This window comes from Camelus ferus, chromosome 1 (assembly GCF_009834535.1).
Source record: "Camelus ferus isolate YT-003-E chromosome 1, BCGSAC_Cfer_1.0, whole genome shotgun sequence".
NCBI classification, from domain to species: Eukaryota; Metazoa; Chordata; class Mammalia; order Artiodactyla; family Camelidae; genus Camelus; species Camelus ferus.
The window spans coordinates 26,418,196-26,439,829 of NC_045696.1; the positions used below are offsets into that span (position 1 = coordinate 26,418,196).

General features: G+C 35.1%; 1 protein-coding gene across 6 annotated transcripts in view; it reads left to right on the forward strand.

The window, feature by feature from the left end:
- The window catches only part of ROBO2 (roundabout guidance receptor 2), a 1,149,410-nt gene that overhangs the window by 1,100,757 nt on the left and 27,019 nt on the right, over window positions 1-21,634 (forward strand). For all 6 annotated transcript variants that reach the window (XM_032489706.1, XM_032489698.1, XM_032489727.1 and 3 more), the window contains exons 20-23: window positions 675-802; window positions 2,568-2,849; window positions 8,132-8,288; window positions 18,714-18,974. In XM_032489706.1, the coding sequence (XP_032345597.1) occupies window positions 675-802; window positions 2,568-2,849; window positions 8,132-8,288; window positions 18,714-18,974 (828 nt within the window). The remainder of the gene's footprint in view (window positions 1-674; window positions 803-2,567; window positions 2,850-8,131; window positions 8,289-18,713; window positions 18,975-21,634) is intronic.

Genomic DNA, 21,634 nt, shown 5'->3' on the forward strand with positions numbered 1-21,634 from the left:
TATTAAAGATGGGATTTCTTTATTAAATACAATGTAAAGGGAGTCTTTTTCATAGACTGTATGCACATGCTGGATCAGATCACAATAGATCTTCTATTACCTTAGGAAAAAACTTTAATATACTCCTAAAACTTTAAATTTAGAGAACTTGGAAATGTGCTATTGATGGAACAGTATAAATACTGCTTATTAATCTCCCTCAAGTTCCTTGCCTCTAAACCAAGCATGAGGGCTCATAACAGGGGTTACAGCCTATAGGGGACAGATAAATATGGGAACTGCAGGAATTGAGGAAGCAATAGCCCAAAGTCCTGGAAATGGCTGATATGGAGCAATCACTCTGAGCAGTTGTTCCCTTGAGGTGCCAATTTTTCACCAGACCTTGGATCGAGATGACTGCCTTGTAACCAGTTCCCACCAGTTTCAGGGAAGACAACTGACTGCATTTAGACGTCAGCAGAATCCCAGACAGGACTGTTCTGCTTCCACTGACAGAGTTGATTTGTATATATATAGCCTTGGTGAACTGCTAAAGTTCCTTAATTCTTGAGAACTTACATAGTTTAAAGGTGAATTAAAATCTTAAATTCTGTAGTACATTTTAGTTCATGAGACAGATATCCAAATCTCTCATTCAGTTCCTTGGACTGATTTCCTTTTCATTCCTGTTGTAGCCGCCCAGGTCTTCTAAATGCTGGAGATCCCAGTTATCCATGGCTTGCTGATTCGTGGCCAGCCACGAGCTTGCCCGTAAACAATAGCAATAGTGGCCCAAATGAGATTGGGAATTTTGGGCGTGGAGGTAAGTTATGTTTTTCAAAATTTTGTTATTTTTGTTTTCTTGGCTTTCCTAGATGTTTTGAAAAGTACATGCTAATAAAAAGTACTGCCTTCCATAGTTAAATTGAGTTAAGCACATGTATTCATAATGCTGTACATTTGGTAAATATCTTATTATAAAACTATTGTGAATAGCTACCTGTTTTACTTGTATTGAAATAACATGCCATACTATATTTATATCAAGAAATAAATGCTCAAAGATGGAGAAAGTGTTTTGTTTTTGTTTGTTTGTTTGTTTTCAGTTTCTAGCAGGTACATTAACATCTAAAATGTCTCAGTCTAATTTAGCCAAAGAGTACATTTGTAGATTTTTAAACTTTCCATTTCCACCTCATTTTCATGCCATGAAAATATTTCCCAGGTGAAGTATCAAGAAAGTTTTTGCAAGCTTCTTTATCTCTTCTCAGTGTGATAGGCTTTTTAAGCACTTACTATGTACCAAAGAGAGTTAGGATTTTGTATACATCTTATTTCATTTCCTTTGCACAATAAATGTTGCTGAGAAGATAATTTTTAGCTTTTGTAAAATGCAGAAGCAAAATTAATATTTTACAAGAGTCCTTATTTCAAGTTTTGTTGGATATCATGGAATCTAAACATTTTAGGATATTTTGACTACTTCAACTTTCTCCTTGTGAGGATAAGCTAGTTTGGTACTGAGATAATTTGGTTTCTTATTACTGTACGATAACTAGTTGACTGTTTTCCATAATGAAGAAATCAAGTGGATTGATGACCTCATGTCCTGTGAAGAGTGGCTTTCAGAACATAGATCATTAAGGAGCATTCTATAATTAGATTCACCTTAACTCTACATATAAAATGATATTATTTAGTGGGTTTTTTTTTTTTAATTCTAGTAGCTTTCTTCTGAAAAGGAAAGTGCTCAGGAGAGAGGTGGCAGTTCTGAATTTAAAAGCATCCTGTAACGATAATTCAGCACACCAAAGTGATAAATGGACTGATTGATATTCAGTGTTGTTCCTAAAGTTTAATTTTACTCTTGCTGTATTATAACTTGAAACTATTATTCTCCCCTTCTAAGATTTGGTAGCATAAATTAAATGCACTGATCACTCAGATTGCTTTTTCTGTAGTTAAATCCTGCTGTATTGTGGAAATGACTTATTCATGAAAATTTTCCTTTGTTATCCAAGGGGAAAAAAAGTGCTACTACCATCAGTTACACTCCATTTCTGGAGCTGTGAAATTAACTCAGATAAACAACAAGTTGAAACTTCAGAAAAAAAGTACCTCATAGTTTGGATAGTGTAATTTTGCAAATGTTTGCATCCGTTTAGCTGGTATACTCCACGTCTCTTGGGATAAAGTGGAAAAAGATTTTTTCATCCGTGATTTGTAGATTCCCTCTTGTCATTGTTTCTGTAAAGAGCTAACAATTTCATAGATTCTAAAACAGAATGAACAACTGAAAGCAGTTTTTAGTAGCGAAAGATACCAAACATCTCATTCGTGGTTGAAGAAGATGGGAGAAGAGGTGTTTTAAGCCGTGAGACATGAAGGACGAGCCGCAGGCCTGCCTGTCACCGAGGCTGATAGCTTGGCAATGGTTGTACATCATCTTCCCTTCATTGGCTCATGAAGCCCATCTCCGCTGAAATGCAAATGCGCGACATGACACATTTATTTTTCATCTTCAGTCCTGAGAGTTTTGTGCTTCCTGTGCATCATTAAATTGTTCCATTTCCCTCTGTTCACCACAGATGTGCTGCCACCAGTTCCGGGCCAAGGGGATAAAACGGCAACGATGCTCTCAGACGGAGCCATTTATAGCAGCATTGACTTCACAACCAAAACCACTTACAACAGTTCCAGCCAAATAACACAGGCTACTCCTTACGCCACGACACAGATATTGCATTCCAATAGCATACACGAACTGGCTGTTGATCTGCCTGATCCACAGTGGAAAAGCTCGATTCAGCAAAAAACAGATCTGATGGGATTTGGTTATTCTTTGCCTGATCAGAACAAAGGTAACAACGGTAAGTCAGATCCTTACTTCCTGAAGTTATTTTCATATCATTTGTGCATGAGATAGAAATTAGTATTTGTTGTTCAGTTTAGTGACTCATTACCAGGTTCACTACCTAAACTAAAAAACTATACCAGCATGTATTCAGTACCTTGCACAGTCCCTACCACCACCACCACCACCACTGTCGCTATCACCACACACCAACACCAATCGGTTTCATCCTTTTAGCTCTTTCTTCAATAGTGATCAGTAATCCATCTCGACTTCCATTAGGCAGGATAGACAAAACATTCCTCCACTGTCCTACGACATCTGCTTCTGAGTTGCTAACTGCATGTTCTGCATGGGCTTGTGCTGTGAACTAATCACATGATGCCACTATGACCTCTGCCCTTTAACCCTTAGCCTTACTTTACATCCCTGACTACCGATTGGCTGAGGGATTGTCTAATAGAATGCCACACAACCAGTCACAGGATTTCAGCACCACCAGCTCTCACAACAGCTCAGAGAGGAGTGGCAGTCTCTCAGGTTGGTTTCGTCACAGTAAGGAGAAATATTTGTTTGTCACCAGCATACGACCTGTGTTCTTCCTAACAACTGTGAAGAAATACTGGATCACAACTCACTGTCAGACATTTATCTTTCAAATGACAGTAACGGTTTATCCTAATAAAATCATACTTTGGGGGAGGGGGATAAAGTTCATCATCACTCCTTATGTCCTAATTGTACAAGGATGTATTTACTGAAAAATAGTGCCATTTTACTAAATACTACTCATTGAAGAGCAGATAAGTTTGATCTGCCTTGAACCCTACTTAGAAGTCAAGAGAACTTCATAATAAAAAATTCATATAGGAAAGTCAGCTTCATGGCATGGATAGAAAAGATAAATTCAACTAAAATGCAAATGATTTTGGAGATTTTTTCATAATATTAGGATTCTAGTGATGTGACTTCCTATTTTTGGACCATCTTTCCAAAATATAATATAATAGGATTTCTTATCTGTTGAATGATATTATTTAGAGTAACAAGAATGTTAATATAGGATGTTATTCTTTACTTTTAATTTCCAAAAATACCCCATCATTCATGTTGATAATTCTTTTATGCTGTAAAATTTTAGTATATATTCAAGATACATCAGCTAAACTAATAATCTATGAGTCAGTATTGCACAGTACATGTGAGGAAAAACATATTTTATTGGAAAGAAATACACACCTATTATAACGAATATCAGTGATATTCATTTTTCTCTAAGCCCAAGAATCTTCATCTCTAAAATGAGGAGGTTCTAGTAGACATTCTAACTTCCAACCATAACATTTACATTTTTTATGACTTTGATGACTTTATCTACACACTTCTAATTGATGCCATAACCTTATTTTCTTAATTTTTTCATATTAATGATATGCCATTTGTTTTTATGAATTTTTTTAACCTCAGGTTCTTAGTAAAGGATTATAGTGTATTACGATATGTCACAGGCTACCAGTCATCAAGGCCATAAAGAGTTAATTCTTTTACATCATTAGGGTAACATTTACTAAATGACTTTTCCTCAGAGATGGAACCCTTTTAGTCTGAAAATGTCAATGCTCTCTCTTACCTCCAAAATGAGTCATTTGCTCTTCTTACCTATTGGCAGAATTAGCTAGATTATAGAATCCAGAAAATTTTAAACATCTGTTATGAATTTAAACTGGCTTAATAACATAGGGGAATTTGGAATAACCTTATATGTCATTTATTTATGATGAGTCCCACAGTAGTACTGAATAATCAGAAAAATAATTTATCCTAAGCTTACTTCATTCAAGATACGTAAAGTCTCAAGCAATATATATGTACTTTAAAAAAAATCTATATACTGTAAGTCATGGATGATATAAGACCTGTGAATTCTTCAGTAAATATTCTGTACATGTTGATTACCACTGAGTTTTAAAAGTTATCTTTTGAGTAATTGTAAGCAGAACATGATTCACAGTAGTGCTTACTGCATTTTTGAATCCATTAATCTCCTGAGTGACATTTATATATATCTATGAATTATGTTAACTACTTCATCTACATTTGAATACAAAATTACTTAAATTGGTAATAGAAAGCATTCTTTAGGAGGTAACAGTGTAGTGATTTTTTTTTTCCTTTTTAGCTTAGTCAAATTGATTTTAATATTAGAGTTCATTTTATTCTTATAATCATAGGTACGTTTCCTGAAAGCTCAAATTTAAAATCAAACTACCCTATGGATATCAAATCATATTGTATTATAAGATTTTCTTAATTTGTGCAGAGTGATGAAACCAATTTAAAATAATCACAGTAATAAAGAAAATTGGACATTCCTGAGTTATTTGATTAAATTTCTTACCTTCTTTGAAACACTTTTATGGTTTATTCAATACATAACTTCTTAGCACTTCTTAAAAAATCCAACTGTTAAAAAATATAAAACTCAGACTTTTTCAAAACAGTATCTGCAATCAAAATATGTTTATACACATACACACACAGATGTATCACACAATCTCAGTAGTAATACTTTTACTAATACTAATACTAATACTAATACTAAACCTTTTATATAACAGTATTTTTAAAGAATAGACTCTAAGTTTAATTTGAAAAATGAATTGCTTTCATAGTTTCCTTTACATGGAAGTCCCTTGTTCAGCATAAATAACCGTAAACCCAAATATTTACATTTTGAGTTGAAGTTTGATGGGTCAGATATATTTGCAAGTCATAAGAATATGTTCCCTAAAATATAATACAGGCAGTTATCACTTTAAAATGCTTAAAGATCCTTGGTTGCAAGTAACAGCAACAGATTCTCATTCACTTAGCTCAAGATATAGATCTCAGATAGAGAATTTAATTTCCTTAGTCATATGCCACTTCCATGCTAAGAGCCCACCTCTTAACTCATTGCTAGAGAAGACAATTGTGTTTAGGGATAGTCCTACTAAGAGTGCCCATAATGAGAGGGCAGAAATTTTCCCCAAAGAGGGGAAAGTGGACAGTGGATGGAAAGCCCTCACAAATTCCCTCTATAAATCAGCTGTTTCCACAGTACATTTTTAAGCCAGGTGTTTGGAAGAATTGATAATGGCTTTCTTGACCTTGGGCAAAGATTTCAGCAGAGCTGGATTCAGAGCTGCAGAGATTGCAATTTCCAGTAAAGCTGCTGCGTTCTAAATTGTTTGTGCTCTTAATGTGTGAATGTGGACCACAAACTCAGAAAGAACTTTAATTTTCCTCATCTATAAAATGGAGATGTAAAAACTTCCCTATTTGTGTCACTCAATTCGGGTGACCATATGACATTTCTAAAAGTGCTATGAAAAGTGAAGAAAAAAGCATTGTACACGTATAGATATATTAGGAATAAAAGAGTTACAAGTAGGGGGAAAGCTATGAAGAACATATGTCCAACTCATTCTTCTTTTAGGTATTGAAATATAGTTCTGATACTACAGTGAAAAATATGATCCCACTTGATGATTTTGGTGGGTTATCAGGAAATAAAGGGTTAAGGCTCACCTACCTTGAACACAAAAATTACAGACTTAAATTCAGTCAGGTTGATTATTTTTATTCCAATAATCAGGCTATTTCTGGGACACTCAATAGTGTTGGAGGAGTTGGGCGTGGCAAAGGCTTTGAAACCAGGTAAAACAGAGTTTGCTCCGAAATAGAGGCGATGGGAAAGGGTGATAATGACCGGCATTTATTCAGCATTCTGTACATTTTGAGCCATTTACATGCATTATCTCTTGTAAACCTTAAAGTAATCTCCAAAAGGAGTAATTTTATATGTTTTATGTGTGGGGAAATTGAAGTGATATCTATTGCATAACTTATTAACTGAGTAAGAAGTTAGTTTTCAAACCCAGAGATCAAGCTCTTCTTTTCAAAGCAGTAGATACCTGCTCTCCTTTTTCTTAATATACCTCTCCTGCTGCCGAAGATAAAAAGTGAAAGGAATGGTAAAAGCACCTTGTTTACAAGGATGCTCTTTTTAAAAATGTGTGTATATGTGCACACCTAGAAAACAAACATAACTTCTCTATTGGTAATAGTGTGTATGTCCAGTTTAACAGTTTTGTCACACTCTGAGACTCAGTTTTTATTAAATCACATAAATTGTCTGATGCAGGTTAGTAACTGGTAGAAGAAAGGAGATGAAGTAAACTTCTGGTGATATCTCTAGTGTTAGATAGCCCTGCTACACATATTTCATGCTCACAACTTTTAGTTCCAGAAAAGTGAAGTTCAAGGGGTCAATACCATTTTTTTGGAAATATAGCTATTGACCATAATGGAGGTGCCAGAATTTACTTAGGTTCCCCTGAAACATCTTTTTTGTCATTCTGCTCAGGAAGTACTGATTTCTGCATCCAACCAGGGTCCATTTAAGAAGAAACTTGATTGTATTTAATTTTGGAAGAGTGAAAAATACTGCATTGTACAAATGACAAATTCTATTTTTATATTTCATTAAGTTCTGATAATTCCAGATATGGTTCATATGCGGCCGAGTTACTTTCTGTTCATGTTTTGTGCATGAATTCATTTGTATTACAATAATACTGAAACCTATTACTATATTTCTATTAGTTCTCACCATATTTGGAATTTTAAGAAATGTGATGCTTAAGACATCTGGGAACTACTCTAACTATATGCAAAAATAATTGTGCCATTCGTTGGTTAAGAATTCTTTAAAACGTATCATTGTGAGAGATTAACAAGTATCCTCCAGATTGTAGTTGCTTGATTTTTATAAGTTACTTCTGAAAGAAAACTGTTACTCTCCTGGATTAATTAAATTGAGTAAATTCTAATGGAAAAGTTTAGCCTATATCCTTAGACACTGCGTTTTCCACTGAGACAGATTATGCAAAAGAGCATTCATTATAAACGCACTAAAATCTGACATTTGAAAGAATTGGTTATGGCCCATTATTTCGTCTAACAATGAAAACGTGGAGGCAGCAAATGTGAATAAATCAATAAATGTGCTTTTGCTACTGCAGCCATGTTTTTGGTTTATTCAGCACTGCGGTTAATGCATTGTGGAAGAAACAATATCATTTTGAGTGATTTATAAAAATGTTTTTCTGATTATATCATTTCATTGTTTATAGCTTTTAACAACTGTAACATACTGATTCGGGTGTTTTGAAAACATAAATACATCTTCCCATCTGATGTATTCTGTTTCTTCTGATATTCAGTATGTCTGAATAAATGTATTATTACTTTCAGGTGGGAAAGGTGGAAAAAAGAAGAAAAATAAAAATTCTTCTAAACCACAGAAAAACAACGGATCGACCTGGGCCAATGTTCCGCTACCTCCTCCCCCAGTCCAGCCCCTTCCTGGTACAGAGCTGGAACACTATGCAGTGGAACAGCAAGAAAATGGGTAAAAATGTTTCATATACCAACAAAATGCCCGGGGTTATACTCCTTTCTCTCTTATGCATTTTTCTCTTGATACTGACAAAAATGTTTTCTGTTTTCCCTGCCCCCTTCCCAGCCTGTTCATTGCTCCCCCTCCCTTTTACTGTTTTCCCCGTCTATGTATTTTTAGTTGATAAATACAACACAGCACACATGAAGGACCTAGAATCCTTGGCCAGTCAAGTGCCTTAGATTGTCTGCAATCATGATAATGCAGCCTCCATTTATAATATTGCTTGTTAGTTTGAAAGCAAGTACCCAGAGCTCTGTGAACTAAAGAGCCACTCCTGAGAAGGGCTGAAAAGGGAATGAAAATAACCGTCTTCATCATCCCTCGCAGTTCTCTAATGACTTGATGTCTGGCCATAGCAGGGCGCCCACTGTTGAGCGCCATCATCAATGGGATAATTGTAGGGACCTGGCCAGTGGGTAGGGCTTTAATCATCAGCTTTGATGGGAATTTAGAGGTCGAAGCAATAAAAGAGGTTCGAGCCAATGCACATTCTGTAACAAAACCTTTTTAAGTTAGAAAATTTCCTCTAAGGTCCTTTAAATGTGACCAGTTTCCTTATTTCTCAAACATCTCACAAGAGTTTGTTTTTCTCTGTTAAAGTGTTAATTGATTTTAGAAGCAGAAAGACATTAATACTCTTTATTCTTTAATCAAAAAAAAAATAGCAAGTAAGAAGAAACATAGTCGCTTCTTCTATTTTAATAATTCTAAGTGTTCTGTCTTCCTCACAATCCCCAGGTCATCATTGCTTTCAACTGAAACAAAAAATTACAGAATAAAGTCAGTTTTTCTTTCTCCAAGGTTTTTCTTCATTTAGAAGTATTTAGATATTAAAATATCTCAATTTATTTAAATACTGATTTTCTTTTCTGTCTTGTTTTACACAAATATCACATGTACATGCTTAGAATTTTTTCTTCATCTCCTTCTCATTTTACGTAACTGGTGTCTTTGAGGTCTCCAGATTAATTTTCCTAGTTAGAATTGTCTCATCCACAACACTTGGTTTGTTCAAAAGACTACATTTGCCTTTTCTTTTGGTTACATAATATAGATACATATAAACTATATATATGCATTATACACATAGATAAATGGACGTGCATATATATACATATGCATTCCTCCATATTTTTTCTCCATATCTTTCTTTCCCTCCAAAGGGCTTCATTTGCTTCTGTGGGATTATAATGCCCATATTTATATATATTATTTTTTATTTTACTTCTTTTTAAAAGTTCACATTTCAAATAGGAAGTTAAAAGCACACCCTCTTTCTCTGACTTTTTTAAAAAGGAAAGTCTGCACATGATCTTATGTAATACATGTCAGTAATATAAACGCATTAGTGTCACACAGTTCCTGGGCAGGGGAGCCGGAAACAGAGATGTGTATTACACAGAAAAATATTGTTACAGATTGTTAGATTCCTAGGTTATTATAAGTTTATTAGAAATCTGCATTTTCAAGCTGTAGTAAGAAAGTAGGAAAATAGAACTTTTAAACTGGAGAGAGAAAGTAGTGCCGTTAAACATTTATAAGCATAAAGTTTTGAACTCAAATCACGTAACAATTGTAGGTAACTTGGAATTTTTTTTTTCTTTTCCCTCTAAGCCTACTTAAAAGATATATAGACTATAATAATGCTTGTTACTCATTAAATTAAAATAATTCATTCCAAATAAATGCTAAACTTTCCAAATAAGTGCTAAATGCTCATTTGACTTCGCTGTCCAGCAGTAGAATTGGAAACATCTATCTGTGTGCTGAAATAAAATGAAATAAAACACATTGGTACAGATTTTTACTTTTTGATACAAATTATTTTCAGAATATTAAGATAAAAAATATAAAATTATTTCTACCTATCTTGGAATTGTAATTTCTTTTAGTATTTAGCCAGAATACATATTAGAAATTCTTTTTTCCTAAAACATTTCTAAAAATCAATTTAATATTTTTAGGTAGGTAAAGAAATATATGTCTTAACTGTATATATTCAGTCTGTGGCCTGTGATTTAGTCCTTATTTACCTTTAAGTTATTTGTCTTAAATACCCAGTATTTCTTGAAAAAAAAAATTATCACTCTTAACAAAAATAGTAGTTAAGTCTTAGCATATTGTAAACTGACAGCAGAATTTAATTTTGTGATTCTTTGGATTTAGATTTTTTTAAAAGACTAACACTTGAAAGTTTTTACTTCAATTGTCATGAAAACATATACTAAAGTCAATATGGCAAGAGTTAATTAAAATTAGTAGATTTGAAGTGACTTTATCCATTTCTTGATATATGACTTATATTTTTGTATTTTCTAATGTGAAAACCTTATAATTCTAAAAGGAAAGATTTTTGCATATTTTCTATATACTCTGCTATTCATGATATTAGCATTGAATATTTTTCAGAAGATCTCTCCTATAGAATTGTTTATGTGCCCTGATTTGAAACTTATGCAAGTTTGAAGTTATCTTGAAATACAAACAATAAAAAACTTTAGAAGTCACCTTTTTGTTTTTAATAATTTTTATTTGTAACAAGCAAGGATTCTACAGTTGTACTTCTTATGATGACATGTAGATTTTGGGTTTTTTTTTTTTTTTAATATATATCAGAATAGAGAACTTATTCAACACACATTATCTTTTCAAGTACGTAAGAAGTGTTAAACCCAGGAAGGAAAGCAAAAGAGATGAAAGAAACAAATATACAATTAATAAGGAGGATCTGATCCCTGATTTAGGAAACTCACAGTAGTGGGAGGTAGAGATCAGAAACTACACGCGCACACACACACGTTATTTTGTATGACAAGCCCTAGCTAAGCAATGTGTACAAAATAATAACTTGCATCCAGAAAGGGATAATCATGTTTCTCAGATAAGGGTGGCTGTTGGGTACCAGGCTCTGAGCCAGGACAAAGACAACGAGAGGTAGGCCCTAATGTAAAGTAGTCTCCATGTCAAAGTAGATTGCTAACCAGTTACTGCAACAGAATGTTACTAATGTCGCCATTTGCCAAGTAGATGGAGAGAAATTTCCCTAGCCAAAGGCAAAAAATAGAAATAAAATAAAAGATGAGGAAAAAAAGGAATTGTCCCATTAGTTCTTCTTTAGTATTTCCCACTCCTCCTTCAAAACCCCACCCCTGTTCTAGTTAGGGTTACTTTCCTTTCTTTTATTTTCCATTGTTCCTTAAACTTACTCCTCTATTGTAATACTCATCACATCGTATTTGAATTGCTTGTCTATATCCTTCTGCAGTTGGTAGTTGCTGTATGAGGTCTGTTGAGTTTGAAACATGCATAGAGTAGGAGATAATCAGAGAAAGTGTCTTGAGGCCAATAGTGAAGTCTTGTCTGTCATGTAGGGATTCTAATCTTTGGGTATAGATGATGGATTGGAGGGCAGGGACTTAATGTATGTGATATTGCAAGCAGAATGGACAATACCATGAAAGTGATAAGGGAATAAAATAAGGCAGTGGCAGCTGGATGGAGAGAGAGAGATTTTGGAAATATATCTAGCCTGGAATAACCACAATCTTGAATAGAATGTCTCTTGCTTTTTATTACAATGTTTAATATTGTTTCTAAGAGCTTAAATATCATCAATTTTCTGTCTAAGCCTTTTGTGAGCCATTTTCCCCTCACAATATTCAGTATCAAAAGTTATCAAATCATTGGCCAAATAGAAAAGTATTTGTTAATCTAATACTATAGCAACAATGGTGAATGTTCTTTCTCATCAATATGCCTCCCTCAGCTAGACAAAAGTGTATCAAAATGCTTTTCCACCAACAGTGTGGCAGGTTCCTTTTTCTCACACCTTCACCGGCTCTTATCATTTGTAGACTTTTTGATGATGGCCATTCTTACTGGGGTAAGGTGATACCTCATAGTTTTGATCTGCATTTCTCTAATAATTAGCAATATTGAGTATCTTTCATGTGCCTGTTGGCCATCTGTATGTCATCTTTTGGAGAAATGTCTATTTAGAGCGTCTGCCCATTTTTTGATTGGGCTGTTTGTTTTTATGATATTAAGCTGTCTGAGTTATTTGTATAGTTTGGAAATTAACCCCTTGTCGGCCACATCATTTGCAAATATTTTCTCCCGTTCTGTAGGCTGTCTCATCATTTTGTTTACGTTTTCCTTTTCTGTGCAAAAGCTTTTACGTTTAATTAGGTCCCATTTGTTGTTTTTTTGCTTTTATTTCCATTACTCTAAGAGATGATCCAAGAAGATATTGCTGCAATTTATTTCAAAGAGTGTCCTGCCTATGCTTTCCTCTAGGAGTTTTAGAGTATCCGGTCTCACATTTAGGTCTTCAATCCATTTTGAGTTTACTTTTGTTTATGGTGTTAGAGAATGTTCTAATTTCATTCTTTTACATGTAGCTATCCAGTTTTCCCAGAACCACTGATTGATGAGCTCTTGTAGTTTTCTGGTAGTGTCTTTAGGATTTTCTTTGTATAGTATCATGTCATCTGGAAACTGTGACAGTTTTACCTCTTCCTTTCCAATTTAGATTCCTTTTATTTCTTTTTCTTCTCTGATTGCTGTGGATAGGACTTCCAAAAGTACGTTGAATAAAAGTGTCAAGAGTGGGCGTTCTTGTCTTGTTCCTGATCTTAGAGGGAATGCTTTCAACTTTTCACCATCAAATATGATGTTAGCTGTGGGTTTGTCATATATAGCCTTTGTTATGTTGAGGTATGTTCCCTCTATCCACTTTCTAGAGAGTTTTTATCATAAATGAATTTTGAATTTTATCAGAAACTTTTTCTACATCTATTGAGATGATCATATGGTTTTTATTCTTCAATTTGTTAATGTAGTGTATCACATTGATTGATTTGTGAATATTGAAAAATCCTTGCATCTCTGGGATAAATCCCACTTGATCATAGTTTATGATCCTTTTACTGTACTGTTGAAGTCAATTTGCTAGTATTTTGATGAGGATTCTTGCATCTATGAACATCAGTGTAAATTGGTGCAGCACTATGAAGAACAGTATAGAGGTTCCTTAAAAAAACTAAAACTAGAGTACTTATTTACAAACCAGAAATGGACTCACAGACATAGAAGACAGACTTACGGTTATCAAAGGAGAAAGCTGGGGTAGAGATAAATTGGAAGTTCAGGATTTGTAGATGCTAACTACTATATATAAAATAGATAAACAAAAAAGACTTACTGTATAGCACACGGAACTATATTCAATATTTTATAGTAACCTAAAATGGAAAAGAATCTGGAAAAGATGGAATCACTTTGCTGTACACCTGAAACTAACACAACATTGTAAATCTTTGTATACTTCAATCTAAAAAAGAAAAATAATTAATTAATTAATTTTTAAGAAGTATATCAAAATGTATTTGCTCTTAACTATAAATATAATGTATTCTAATGTAATCATATGATGCTAGGGAAGAATTCAGCAGTAATTCAGTAGAAAACTGATGCTTTGCTTTGTTATTTCAGTTACAGAGATTGGCAAGCTTTTGTGGGTGTTGAACTTCGTTGTATTTTTATTAGCAATTTGGTGTTTGTGTCTGGCCTTTAACAAGTTAGTTCACATGCAACATTGATTTGTTGTCATCCTGCTCATTATTCACCAGGCAAGACAGATAATATGATGCCTCATACTTCGCTGACAGTAAGTCAAATAACAGAAGCTTCTCTAGGAAAGGTTGTCCAAAAGACCTTTGGTTTGGTTTGGCATTAGAAGCATTTTCATAGTCTTTTTTTTTTTAATGTTACTGCAAGAAAAAGTTGAATTTCCATCACTCAAATAAGATATACATCTGTAAATGTGAAGAAAATTCTAAAAATAGAGCTACGCATTTCATCACATTACATCGAGTCCTCTGTTGCTTTCTGACCTTTCAGAAAATGCTTGAAACCTAAGTATCTGTTGTTCCGGAATGAACTAAGACATGAATACCTCAGTGGTGATGAGCATGTCTCCCCATCGTATGACATGCACTGTGTCCCAGATTTGTTTCATCTATTCTCTCACGTTCTCCTAGACGTGCTTTTATTCTCTCTCTCTCTCTCTCTCTATTCCACGTCTTACACAAATGACTGAGTACAACTGATTACAATTTTCTCTGTGTTACCTTAACACATGATGCATATAATATTATTTCCTCCTCTTATGTTCTGTATGTATTTTCATTCCATATGTGTGTTCCCTTTAGATTAGTGGAAGCAAGAATAGTTTACTATTTATAAAATAGGAAAATTTTAGGAGATACTTGACTACTTCCATTTGAAAGATTGAATATATAAATGTTCTTTCTTTATTCAAACATAGAACATCCCTGATAATAAGTCTATGTGAGGAAAGTACATGTACTAGTTTATGGAACAAAATTGTGCTATTTTGTAACATTTATGAAATAAATTTAATTATAACTATTGACAAAGTATAACTGGACACATATTCCATACTGAAAATGGGCAATTTTTTTAAGTTAGGCTTCTTATATATATTTTTGTTAGACTTAACAATATAGCATTTAAAATTAAGCTAAGAGAAGAAACTTAAGCATTCTTATTCATAAAGCAGTTTGTGAGATTTCATTTCAAATCAATAAAAAGGCTTATAACCTACTAGTTTTAAGGTATTATGTCATGTGTGGCCAAGCAGGAACAGTTCAGTGTCATTAATGTAGCTTAAATCCACTTGAGGAAAAGATACTACAAACATGTGAAAGGTTAAATACTGGAATACATTGGACAACAGTTAAAGAAATCAACTCTGGAAATGGCATAGAACTGCGTATAATCAAATTTCCAGTAAATGTGCAAAAATATTATCAGTGCAAGTTCAGAAGAGTAATATATCAGTGCCACTTGGCCTCATCAGGGAAATCTTTGTAAGAGATGTGGGATTAAGCCTGTAGCTTGAAGGATTTGTAAGAATAAGAGGTGAAATTGGAGGAATCCTTTAAACTAATGTGCCAGGTTGGAAAAGTACAAAGAAAGAAGAAAACAAAACAGTTTATTTTGAGCAGGAGATTCTTGTTGAGAAACTGGAATAACCATCCAAAAAGGTAGGTTGAGGTTTTGACATATTTAATGGACAGAATAAAGTGAAGTGAATGCTTTATTCCAAGAATTCTGATGTTTTCATAGACAGAAAGTGTAAGTGATGTGCAAGACTGATTAGAAAATGGGAAAAACTAAAAACAGTAAGTCCAACTGGACAGTGAGTAACTAACCTTTTAACAACAGAGTCTTTTCTTCAAATGAAATCTAACTGTGATCTCCAACATATAAAGCAGATAAAAATGCCTTCATTTGAGAGCAATGTATTTTTTTTTCAGGTCCTATTCGTACTTAGTCAATTAATGGTAATATAAGATTAACCAATGATATTTTCTAATATATAAGAACTGTTATTTGTAACACATTCAATTGTGCCTGTTTAAATTCAAATATAAAAAGACATGTCAGAAGAGATACTCCTACCAGACACTACAAGGCTTCTGAAACAGGGTCTTCAGTTTGCAACTCATTGAGGTAGAAGATAAGTCAGGCACCCTCAACAAGGGATGAAAATTGAACAGCCAAAGATGTTATAACTCTTTGTGTAAAACCTCTCAGTGACTATCCATCACCCATAAGCAAAATTCCAAACTCTTTCTCAAGGCTGATGAAGTCCTTAATGATCTAGTAAGCGCATCCTCACCTCTCCTGTCTCATCTATAACCAACTTTCTTTCTTTCCTAGCTCTTATCAGTTAGGAAACTGAGTTCTTCAAATACTTTGTATTTCCTCTTCCTCTGGGACCCTACGTATGCTATTTAGAATATTCCCTTCTCCAGTAGTCAGCATAGCCTCACCCAACCTCAAAACTAGTTTCAACCTCCCTGCTCTATTCCTACACTTTGTATCACTGATAATTTGCTTAACATCAGTCTGCCCCACTGAATTGCGTGCTCTATAAAAAGATGCAGTTACTTGACACATGATTGTCCAATAAAAGGATGATAAATTGAGGATTTTTAAATAGACTTTATTTTTTAAGATCAGTTTTGGGTCAACAGCAAAATTGAGCACAAAATACATAATTTCCCATTTTCCCCTGTCCCCACACATGCATAGCCTCAGCCACTGTCTACACCTCCCACCAAAGTGGTACATTTGTTAAACTGGTGAAACTACATTGACACATAATTATCACCCTCAAGTTCATGGTTTACATTAGGACTCACTCTTGGTGTTGTAAACTCTGTGTGCAGATACAGAAAGAGCTATTGGTCAAATGTCTAATGACAGGTATCCACCACTGCCGTACCATCCAGAGTGGTTTCACTGCTGTGAAAACCCTTAGTGCTCTATCTGTTCATCCCTCCCCCACTTAATGTCCGGCAACCACTGATCTTTTACTGTCTTCATGGTTTTGCTTTTTCCAAAATGTCGTATAGTTGGAATCATACCGTATGTAGCCTTTTCAGATTGGCTTCTTTCACCTGCTAATGTCCATTTAATTTTCCTCCATGTCTTATCATGGCTTGCTAGCACATTTCTTTTTAGCACTGAATAGTAATTCCATTATCCGATGTGCCACGAGTTATTTATTCATTCGCCTACTGAATGAAGACATTTTTGTTGCTTCCAAGTTTTAGCAATTATGAATAAAACTGCTGTAAACATCCATGTACGGATTTTTTTGATAAATTCATTTTTAAACAGGATAAGAGCAAAGACACTCAAGTAAAAATATTCAAGAATCATCTGGACATTCGCAAGTTAGTGTTTTGTAAGGGACAGCAAGACTGAATATATACATTTGTGATACTCTATTTTGTTTCTTTAATGAAAATCTTCTATATGCTAAATACTGTACTAGGTGCTGGAAACGCAAGGTTGAGAATTACAGCGTTGTTGAGTTAAGGATCTTACAGAACAGTGGGGAAAAAAGACACATGAAACAAATATCTCACTATAGTATGGGGAGTGCACAATATACATACTTTAGGATTGTAATCAGTTCCATATCGTGGGGGCAGAGAAGGCTCACAAAACTGAAGATATCTGAACGGAACTCTGAAGGAGGAGCAGGAGTTCACTGTTAGATGATTTGAGAATAGTCATATACAGACCCAGAGTTTAGAGAAAAATATAGAGTTATCTGGTGTTGGGGAAATAATGGAAAATTAAGCTAGAAAAATAGACTGATGAGATGGAGAAGTGTCTTTTAGTCCCTGCTAATGAGTTTGAACTTTTTCTTACATTAGCAATATCACTGAATAATTTAACCATAGGTGTGACGTGAATGAAGATTGTAGAAATACAGTCCCATTGCCTGTATGGAAGGTAGAATCCAAGCGATTAAGGTGACTCCTAAGAGACTAGGGAAAGCTGATGGGCTGGTTCACATCAGAAGGAGACTGATCTGTGATTGTGGGAGTAGAGAGAAGCACAGAAGAAAGATTTGGGAGATATTTAAGGGGTTGAATTTATAGGACAATTACATCTAATAATATTGCTTATCTTATCCTTAAGTCTCCTTTTAGAAGTCCATTAGGATCTATTTGATTTATGAAAATAATAGCACTACAGAGAAGGTGAAGATAAAAATGCTACTGATTTTGTGTCACAATTCAAGATTTTGGATTAAATTTCTGTATTCCCTAACCACAGTCCCTAAAACATGCTCTTTTTAAAACTTGTTATTTTTTAATATATTTATATATATATATATATATATATATATATTTTTTTATAGGGTTAAAACTTCTGCTTTATAGATTTTTAGATGTTGAGATATAGGGAGACATCAATTTCTAATGAAAAAGTTAAGGAAAGTACGACAGTTGAAAGGCTATTGAATACATTTTGTAGCACAAAATCTGAATGATTGACATGTTGTATGGAAGGAAATGTTGGCATGGATCTAGAGGAAGAGCAAATAAAATTCTCTAACACTTCTGACATGAATATTAGGATATGCTGTTGGTGCGCCAGGATGAACAAGAGAAGAAAGTAGTTAAATCTACAAGCACTAAATTCATTAATTGCCTTTAATTAGCAATTTGGTTTTTCCACTTGGGTAACTTTGTTGGGAAGTTATTGCCTTTTGTAACCATGGGGTAACAATTAGCTAGTAAGATCTTTTAAGAATAAATTGAGATATTGAGATAACAGATGTGCTTATGATTAGAAATTAGGATAACAGCCAGAGGATTTACTCTGATAGCACCAACAACTAGAAATCAGGAGGAAATGAACTGGGGGGAACATTTTGATACTATCAAGGTTGCCATTCATTGCCAGTGTAATCGTGTGTCTGTGTGTGTGTGTGCATGTGTGTAAGGGTTCATGTGCTTTTCTTTTCTCATTTAATTACAGCTATGACAGTGACAGCTGGTGCCCGCCGTTACCCGTACAAACTTACTTACACCAGGGTATGGAAGATGAACTGGAAGAAGATGATGATCGCGTCCCGACACCCCCTGTCCGAGGCGTGGCTTCTTCCCCTGCCGTCTCCTTCGGACAGCAGTCCACCGCAACTCTTACACCATCCCCACGGGAAGAGATGCAGCCAATGCTGCAAGCTCACCTGGATGAGTTGACAAGGGCCTATCAGTTTGATATAGCAAAGCAAACATGGTAAATATTCTCACTAGGTCAGGGGAGCCAAGCTTTCAACACATGGATGGAGGAACTGTTCTTTCACAGTAAATTCACAAGAGAGTCTTGCTAAATCCTACAGCTGGGGTTAGAAATGCTTTTGTTCAACTCCTTAATCATCTAGATAAAGAAATAAACTGAAGAAATGTTATATAATTTGACCAAAGTCACACAACTAATTACAGTAAACTGAAGCAAGAATTCAGATCTGCTGAATTTCAGGCTCAAGTGCTTTTGGCTACACCAGAATCTTTTCTAATTTACAGTTTAGCTTCAGTTAGCTTATCCTTGAACTCACGCCCAACACCATAATGAAAGACTCTTTTTAGATTCTTCAAACTGCCTGGGATTAATTCTGTATGTAGTTGTGAATATGTAAATGTAAGCTTCTGCAAGTCACATATGGTCAGTGTCAGTTATTAAAAGACCTTCTTTGGGCTGAATTAAAAGAGACAGAAAAAAACAACATTAGTAACAGTAAATGCATCCTTCCACCAAAAAAAGTGTACAATAAAGTACAAATCCCAAATTCCTTTTTTTCTAATCAATCCATGAACTTTCATATGGTATAGATAGCAGTCTTCTTATGTATCCTATGAAAACATGGCAGGAATACAAGTGGGACCAACTCTCACAATTTTGTACAGTTATTTTTTTCTTATTTGCTCTCCCTTCTCCCAGTGACATATACATTTGACTCCTGAAAATGAAATCTCAGTGACATAGCTCTGATTATCTCCTGTTGATTTACATCCTGTGCTTGAAGTTAGAGTAAGTTTCTATGAAATAGCATTAGCTTCTTTTTTGATGGTTTTAGCTGCTGAAGTAAGCTGATAAGTCTTATTCTCAGTGTTAGTGAACTATTTATTTTAGCTAAATACACAAAGAGATTCTAAAACCAGAAATATCAACTTACTTCAGAGATTCTTTTCTTAGAACCAGAGGTTCTTGAATATTTTCCTTGATCATCAGATGTTTTTTCAAAGGTCGAAGACAATTTGCTGTTAAACAGTTTTATTTTACATCAGTCTTCTTTATAGAACACCACTATTGAAGCTGAAGCCAGCTACCTTTAAAACCAGAGGATTTCCTTCAAGTTAATTAAGCAAAGCCCTGCAGTTTAGTCATTTAAAGCATAGGTTCCTGCTCAGGGGTTCTCAGCTCTGCCTGCATGTTGGAATCATCTGGATAACCTGGTTACGTAGGCCCCACCCCCGATATTCTGATTGTTTGGACTGGAATTGGATTGGGGGCAGCCAAGGTTGGACCACTGCCTCTGCCACTTATTACGAGCTGTGTGGCAGTGGGCAACTTGTTTAATCCTTCTGTGCTTCAGCCCCCCATTCATAAAATGATGATGATAATAGTCATTGGCTCATATACAAAGTGAGAGGGCAGTTCCCCCAAGACCAGGCTCACTTCTGGCACTATTGTACAAGTTGTTGAGTCCCCAACATCACCGTTATGTTCAAGAATTCACTAGAAGGAGCCATAGAACTCACTGAAAGCTATTATACTCAAAGTTATGGTTTATCATAATGAAATGGTAAAGGTTAAAATCTACCAAGAGAAGAAATGCATGGGAGATAAAGGCTAGGAAATTCCAACTGGACAATTCCAGTTGTCCTCTCCCAGTGGAGTCATGGAAAGAATAATGTCCCATCAACGATGTGTGACAGTATGCACGGAGTATCACCAACCAGGGAAGCTCACATGAGCCTTGAGTTTCAGCGTCTTTATTGGAGCTCCATCACAGAGACATAGGTAACTATCTGCATGGCTGACCGGGGTCTCTGGCCCCTCCAGAAGGGGAGCTGGTGGCGTATGACTTCCAAGCCCCCAGCATAAATCATATTGTTAGACCTTTGGGGGGAGCCTCTGGCCTCCAGGTAAACAAAGATTTTATCAAACAGGATGTGCTAGTGCTTAGATATTACCTAACAGGAGTACAGGGAAAAGACCTAACTTCTCTTTGTTCTCTTTATTTCTCATCATTGTTTTTGAAAGAATTAAATGAGTCTGTACTCATGCAGTACTTAGTAAAGTATCTAGCTGTATGGTAGCTGTTATTTTTCAGAGGGCTTGGCTTTCCATCTGAATTCTTCACTGCTGTCTTTCTGCTCTTAGGAGAGTGCCCCACGTAGTGAGTGGTCCACAGACACTTGCTAAATGAGTGAACAGACTAGTTCATCTACACCTGCTCCATGTCCCCACACAGAGCAGACCCTGCCTCTTCCTCTGAGCATGCTTCCATTCAGTCCAACAGACCTCCAGGATGTCACACTGATTCCCCGTGTAGGAGTTCCGAGTTTCAAATGCTCGCACAGAACCTTGCCCTACTGGAATGGAGGTGCCTCTCCATCTGGGCTCACATCTGCATCATAGAAGTGTTTAAAAAGAATAATTGCAGGCTTCACCTCTAGGGATTCTGTTCATATTGACTCACGAAGTACAGCAACACAGTGCCTGTCACTAGAAGATATTTATAAACATTATGGACCCTTTTCTTGTTCATCTAATTCTGCTGAACTCAAGGAATACGTTTTCACCCCTTAATGTGTTTTTGTTCCATCAAGGGGTGTCAGCAATGATGTAGGATTACAGTGTTGGTCTCTTCAGTCCTTCCTGGGACCAAAGTG